Source organism: Anneissia japonica, unplaced genomic scaffold (genome assembly GCF_011630105.1).
Source record: "Anneissia japonica isolate Jap-2015-1 unplaced genomic scaffold, ASM1163010v1 scaffold288117_len521816_cov214, whole genome shotgun sequence".
In the NCBI taxonomy this organism is placed as follows: Eukaryota; Metazoa; Echinodermata; class Crinoidea; order Comatulida; family Comatulidae; genus Anneissia; species Anneissia japonica.
The window spans coordinates 233,917-241,290 of record NW_022685717.1 but is presented as its reverse complement, the minus strand read 5'-3'; the positions used below and the strand labels follow the sequence as shown (position 1 = coordinate 241,290).

At 33.8% G+C, this 7,374-nt stretch overlaps 2 protein-coding genes across 2 annotated transcripts in view; both read left to right on the top strand.

Moving 5' to 3' along the window:
- Positions 1-2,597, top strand: part of LOC117112425 (VWFA and cache domain-containing protein 1-like) — a 10,545-nt gene extending 7,948 nt beyond the window's left edge. Inside the window, exons 12-18 of the mRNA XM_033255505.1 lie at positions 263-274; positions 604-733; positions 823-934; positions 1,592-1,673; positions 1,849-1,935; positions 2,221-2,364; positions 2,584-2,597. Coding sequence (XP_033111396.1) covers positions 263-274; positions 604-733; positions 823-934; positions 1,592-1,673; positions 1,849-1,935; positions 2,221-2,364; positions 2,584-2,597 — 581 coding nt within the window. The remainder of the gene's footprint in view (positions 1-262; positions 275-603; positions 734-822; positions 935-1,591; positions 1,674-1,848; positions 1,936-2,220; positions 2,365-2,583) is intronic.
- LOC117111938 (VWFA and cache domain-containing protein 1-like) lies at positions 2,579-7,368 on the top strand. Its single transcript, XM_033254989.1, has 8 exons — positions 2,579-2,742; positions 3,027-3,140; positions 3,315-3,416; positions 3,572-3,770; positions 4,454-4,600; positions 4,950-5,167; positions 5,920-6,020; positions 6,304-7,368. Exons 1-8 carry the CDS (start codon positions 2,618-2,620, stop codon positions 6,588-6,590), a joined length of 1,293 nt encoding a protein of 430 aa, XP_033110880.1. The 5' UTR covers positions 2,579-2,617; the 3' UTR covers positions 6,591-7,368.
- Positions 7,369-7,374: the final 6 nt, after the last annotated feature.

Genomic DNA, 7,374 nt, shown 5'->3' with positions numbered 1-7,374 from the left:
ATAATATGTAGCTCACACTTAAATTTCGATGTCCCTTGTTCATTCCTGGCAAAATTACTTTTTTTTTTCAAAACGAAACCAAGCATAATCCTAAGTACCTTTAGTATAATCGTGTAGGCCTTTCATCTATACATTTGTTTGTGTAGTAAGCCTAAAAATAGAACTGTACGTATTTTGTATACATATTTGTTTGGTTTATAGACAATTGTCTGAATAACAACAATAATAATAATAATGAGATATCATTCGATTTCTTCAACAGATTCTGCTCAAGGTATGTTGAACCGAACACTTCTTATAACACAATTCACAAAAACTGCGGTTTGTATTATAAAAGTTAGATTAAATTGATTATTACAGTATATAGAATTAACATCACTTATAAATGGAGTCAATTAGGTGTAGCATGGTAGGCCTATTATCTAGGCCGATGGAAATGGTTCGATCTTCCGTGAAGTTCGCGATATATGTGACAATGGGAAGGACAGGGCAGGGGAATAGTGTTCAAATGATGATGTTACTGTACTTACACGATCATGATGGTGCCTCGCTCTAAGTGTCTGAATTGTCTTACCGATAAATTAATAACATATTTAATTCCAGGTCGTACTCTGAGTCACCCCCTGTTACCCTTACCGCAGGCTGTGACCAATGACTTTTCAATATACGTTCACATTACAACACTAGAGAGGGCGCCAGAATTTGAAGAATATGTTTACAAGGACGCCGTCAGGTGAATATTAACCAACATACATTACCGTTTCTATGAATATTAATGGTTTACGTATATATTATTATATTGTGCATATTTTATAACTACAGTGGCGGTGAAGGAAAGCGGATATTCGTGGCTGACAAAATTATAGCCCGTGGGGACACGTTTGGTGAAGGGGTAACGATTGTATCCGTCTCCACTACATACTACTGGAGACAGGTAAGCTAGCGAATAATTAATTAATACTTAATGATTTAAATGCATTAGAATCTATATAGGCCTATTTGGTATTGGCAATATATGTACATGCGTTGACTAAACTAAAGAGAGACATTGTTTGTGAACTGTGTAGAGGTATTTCAGCATTAGGTTAGTACCCAACATGCTACGCGATAGCTCCGCCCCTTTTTGTAAACAAATCGAAATACGCATGCACAAACCCGTAACTAACGTACGTCGAGCCCGTCAAATACTGAAATTAACGTAGGCCTACTCCGCGCAACGCAAGATGAATAAATTATGACGTCATCCGTTAACGTTAAGATTAACGTCAAGCGGCGAAAACTGCCTAATAACGTACTCCGCAACGCAAGATGAATAAATTATGACGTCATCCGTTAACGTCAATGTTAACGTTGTGAGGCGAAAACTACCTAATATGCCTATATCTAAGTAATAGTACAACTAATCCTACAAAGATTGGAGGAAATTTGGAATAATTCGTATTCATTAACACCTTAAGATCGGTGGCACAAACATACAAATGCGGTACATCCAATGCATAGATTATCCTCAGACGTCGATACATCATAAAACCATATTCTTACACATGGTGTAGGGTGTACCGAAACTATTTTATTATTGATTTTGTTATAGATTGAAGAAACATCAATTATCGTGGTATTGGCCTTCGTCGAGGAAGAGGGTAAAGCTCAACTGAAGAAACAAGAAGTAGTCGGTAAATAATTATACAAAAAACTTTTCTTCATATTTGAGTCGAACGACGTCAATATTCAGTTGATCTATATACACCTAATAGACCCCTTCCTCCACTTAAATTTGTAAAGCAACTTTCACTCAAAATATTCACAATCTGCATTGTTTTCTGGTACTGTATAATGTTTTTATATTAGGTCACCCTTTTATATATCATCGGATCGACTTATGGACGCCCTCTGGAGTAACAATTTGCAATCATATTGGGAATTACGCAATTACCAGTGAGTTTGTTACTTAAACACGTTTATTAAATTAAATTATGAGTATGGTGGAATATCTTTGACAAATATGAAATTATAAATGGTAATAATAATAATAATAACAACAACAATAACAACAACAATAATAATAATAATAATAATTATGATAATAATAATAATAATAATAATAATAATAATAATAATAATAATAATAATAATTTATATTGTATATCTCTCAATATCCCCCTAGCGACTATTATCATCCTCAATGTTATTAATGTCATTAATGTAACATAATATTTACAGGCTCAAGTGCTATATACCTGAACTCAGATGCCTTTGTGGAGCCTACGAATTATTTAGCCGAGCAAGAGACATCGGACCTAGTGCAGGCTTACTCAGCTTACATGAACGACAATGATGCTAGTCGTCAAAATATATTCAAAGTAGGTCTGCTGACGTCACTTAGACTTACAGATAACTTTACTTTATCATCATTCACCTTCATAATTCTCAATATCAATATCAACCCCATCATCTATAATGTTTTATATATATATGTATATATACATATATATATGTATATATGTATATTATATATATGTATATATATATATATGTATGTATGTATATATATGTATATAATATATATATATATTCTGGCATCAGAGATGGTGTTGTAGTCACAACCTCTATAGACAAAATGTGGTTGAAAGAAACGGACGAGCACGACGTTTTGGTTCGTTACATTGGCACAACTGACGGCGTCATGAGATTTTATCCCGGATTTAAAATGAACAAGAATCGAGATTATACTGTTGAACAGTGGTATGTGATGGTAGCGATTGTGTACTTAATCAATTGATTGATTGATTCCAGATTCAAAATGAACGATCGATCGAGCGATTTATGGATGGATCGATAAATGAATCACATCGGCCCTTGGATACAAATATGTCACATTCACACGACACACAGCTTTGATTGATTGATTGATTGATCGATTGATTTAAAATAAATAATCGATCGATAAATCAATCACATCGACCCTTGGTTACAAACATATCGCACACGGCTTTATGCAAAGTTATGATTTTTTGTATTAATTGCAGGTTTGCTCAAGCAGTGCGTAATAAAGACTCAATTATCATCACCACGGCAACTGCCAATCTATTCGAGTCGTCTTCCAAGCCAACACTTACTCTCAGCAAAGCCATCACTTACAGGTAATGCAGGAACCCAAAAGCCAGGCATAGGCCAACTTACAAGTAAAAATACCGTACTAAAAGCAAACATAATAATAGCCCTATACATAGTAATATAGTTGGTATTGTTTTTATATTATAATTTATATTAAATTCATTATTTTATTGATAATAAACACTTACCGGTTCTTTAAGGGCTTCGTCTAACGTTTTCGGTGTAATGGGAATGGATGTGACAGTTGATTTCTTTTATAATCAGATAATAGATGTCTATCCAGAGTGCCAGCAGAAGTACAAGTAAGTACTAACATGTTGAGATATAATTATTTATATGAAAAAGATATCGGCGCTACTGCCGTTTTGATTAAGGGGGATTAAGCACATCAATAGGTCAATGATTATCAGTTAAATTTGTAAACTTCATTATTGTTTTTGTATTGTTATTACTGCAGTTGTTTCGTGATGGACCGTAGTGGATATCTATTGGCTCATGGTGCCATTTTGTCTGGTTCATCTTCAAAATCGAACTTTCAAAGAAGGCACGTCACTGAAGAAGAAATGCTATTCTCAAAAGAGCTGATTGATGATGATATTATGGTGCGCAAAGCGTGCATTAATTACCAAGATATAAAAAGACAATATTATTATGAGGTAAAGATGTCTGTAGAATAATGATATTGGATGAAAATATTACAATTATTATTATTATTATTATTATTATTATTATTATTATTATTATTATTATTATTATTATTATTATTATTATTGTTATTGTTGTTGTTGTTGTTGTTATTTATTATTATTATTATTATTATTTGAAAACTGGGAACCCGGGGTTGCCACAGTGCAACGCCAGTGCTTACTGAAATGTGACGGATACGTTATTCCCTTCTCTGCCTTTAGCGTGGTTTCCATACAATCGCACACTGTTGCTGCATAGCAGTTCTGGACGCAATCGGGAATGCTCCCGATTCGACCAACCAATCCGATCGCTCACACTGAAAGTTGTCAGCGAGCGTGTAGCGATTGTATGGGAAGCTAAGATTAACGGTCATGTAAAGCTTGGTTTCCATACAATCGCTACACTGTCGCTACAGCATTTTCAGGGCAATCGTTGTACTGCGTAGCAGTCCCCGACGCAACCAGAGAATGCTCCCCGATTTGACCGACCAATCAGCATCACCGAAAGCTGTCGGCGATAGCGTGTATTCGAGGAGCAGAGCGATCTGACTCGAATTAAAACGTGACGCTGGCCTGTTTTTATCGCAAGAAGCAGGAACATTAATCTGGCCAAACGCTCATCCATAAAAGTGTTGTACATAATTACTTTATAGGTTGTTGAGATAGAGGGCGGTGTTATCGACAAGTTAGCAACTTCTGGATGTATTCAGTACCGAATACAATTCATCCCAAACACAAATGCTGTTTTCGTTATTATTTCTACTCAACTGAGTTGCAACTTCAACTGTTATTGCTCGAGGGTAAGTAAGCATTCTACTAAAAATTTGATTTAAATTAATAATTGTTATTATATACCGGTAGGCTTAATGACAATCATTTAAAATTTATAGCGTAAAACAAAATTAATGCGCTTAATGACTGAAAGTTTTGGTGTTTACTTAAAAAAGAATATTTCATGAGATGTAAATCACTTACTAGAACAGTGGCTCAGTAAATCAAAGATCCGTTGCCGATAGTTTTGAAGTTGTTTCACGATGACGATGGTAATGAAAAGATACAAGGTAATCCTACGGGCAGGTGTGATGATTTTTAAATTAATACTGTGTAATTAAAATATAGTTTAAAACAATACATGTAGTTACGTTTCAGGTGAACTGTGTATCGGAGGACGCTTATACTTGTGAATGTCCTTGTGCCGAAGATGAAAAATTGTTTGATTATTGTGATTTTGAATATGACGTTGATCAGGATAGTATCCCATCATGCACTCCGCCGTTATTTGTCGTTCCTTCTGATGACGATGCGCCATCAACAGAAGGTCTTCAACCATGCATCCAAACTGACTGCAGTTCAAAGTCTCCATCAAGGTATGGAACATATACATTAATTATTTAATGATATATATATATATATATATATATATATATATATATAATATAATATAATATAATATATATACATATACATTTATATAAATATATATAATATAATATACCCATACCTATACGATAGTATGATGATGAAGTTGATGATGATAATATGATGATGACAGGATGGTGATTATTAAATTAAATAAGATCAAGACACTCAAATGTCTGGGAAAATTCGAGGATCTGCCATAGATGAACGAGGTCGTGATTTGGATAATAATGGCAAAAATTGTAAAAAAAAATCTAATTTTGAATAAATAATCTTGTAAATTAAATTGTAAATCTAAATTTTGAATAAGAAATTTGTAATTAAAATGTAAAATCTATTTATTTTTTTTTCTTTATAAATAATAACGGCTTAACTGTAAATTCTAATCTTGAATAATTAATTTGTAAATAATTGTTAAACCTAAATTTTGAATGATCATTTTTAAATATTAAATTTTAATGTTTCTCTTTTGTGCTTGTTTCTTGCTTTTGAATTGCCTTTTGCCTGCGTAAAGCATGTTAAATCAGGCTGCGTCCTGGTTTTTGTAAATGTTTTCTTTTGTACATTTCGTATCCGAATATCAATAAAGAATGATTGAAAAAGATATTTAAATTAAATATCGGGCATGATACTATTTTAAATTATAAGCCTTTGTTATAAGTACGGTAGTATTCTTATTTTATATCTTTTCAAATTACAGTTGTTCGAGTAGCGCAGTTTGCGAAATGTGTGATTCAGAATGTAAAGATATTCTTCAAAATTGCGGGGAACAACCTACATCGTCATCGAATACCATGAATAGTAAGTGAACATGATTTTCAGTGTACTTAAAACGATCGTCTTAATACCTAGCATGGAAGTCGACCCTCGGTCTAAACTGCAATTCAGACACAAATGCATGTGAATCTTGCTACTAATCAGCGACAGTCTTATTATCGGGCAGTACATAATTTTGTACCTTGTCTTTCTAGGCCTATATCAGTATAGACATGGTAACCGGGACCAACCACTTTCTTTTCCTACTTTTTTTGAATGAAATTCGCGATACAAACATTAATTTTGATTATTTTTCAACCACACACAGATTCCGACACAAACATTATCGTCATCGCTGCAGCTGCTTCGGCGGTTTGTATTGTGTTACTTATCGTGAGTTGTTGCTTTATCATTAAGAAGAGAGGATGTCCGAATAAAACTAACAAACAGAACGATGCAAGCTTGCCAGCTACCGGCCTACGTCAGCAGACGGGTGTGGCCTGCACATCTAGAAACGATCTTATCTACTTTACTTCCATAGATTGTTTTAACAACGAATCTGAAAATTATGCAAGCGCTAACAGTATAATATATGCGTCAGTAATAGATCCGTAATGATGGACCTTTCCGGAGTGCCAATCAAACTAAAGTAAATAACCAATCAGAACAGGGCCATTACGCACGCGTCTAACAAGCACATGTGTTGTCCCGCAAACGCATGTGTTTACGTATGATTTAACGCTGCTGTCTTTTTGTTGGACCTTAGCAATAGTATCCAAGGGGCGGGGCTTGGCTGGAAAGGTCCATTGTTCACGACTAAAGTTTTGAAACAATTTGGGTAGAGCGAGGGCAGCATTACATGTATACGAGATTGTAAAATAATTAATAAAATGAATCAAATTATGTATACTTGTCTCACCCACTGAACTACACATACAGTACTCCCACTGTAAACCAGGCAGGCTTCGTACCATTAAGTGCAATTCTAACAGATCAAGAAACTCTTTAACTAACAACTCTAGTACTAAATAATAAAGATTTCAAGAGGTAATTTAATATATAATTATGGTATTTATTAAATATCACTTTATTGCAAACGACAATAAGGAAAACGTAAAATACAATCCTAGATCATGTCCCAAATGAGGCACTCGCAAGGAGAAATGGAGAACAATGAGAAAAGGGTAAAAATCAGTAATTTAAAAAATTATAACAATCCTATTTAGTCAGTTAAAAGATATGGAGGATTAATTCAGGATGGTTCGTTTTTCGCGTAATATATACTAAAGGAAGAAATTATGGCAAGTTTAAAAATACACAGAATGTTTAAAAATTAATTGGGTTATTGCACATTTCAAAATTGTTTTAAATGTTTTTATATTGCGGGGATGATATATAT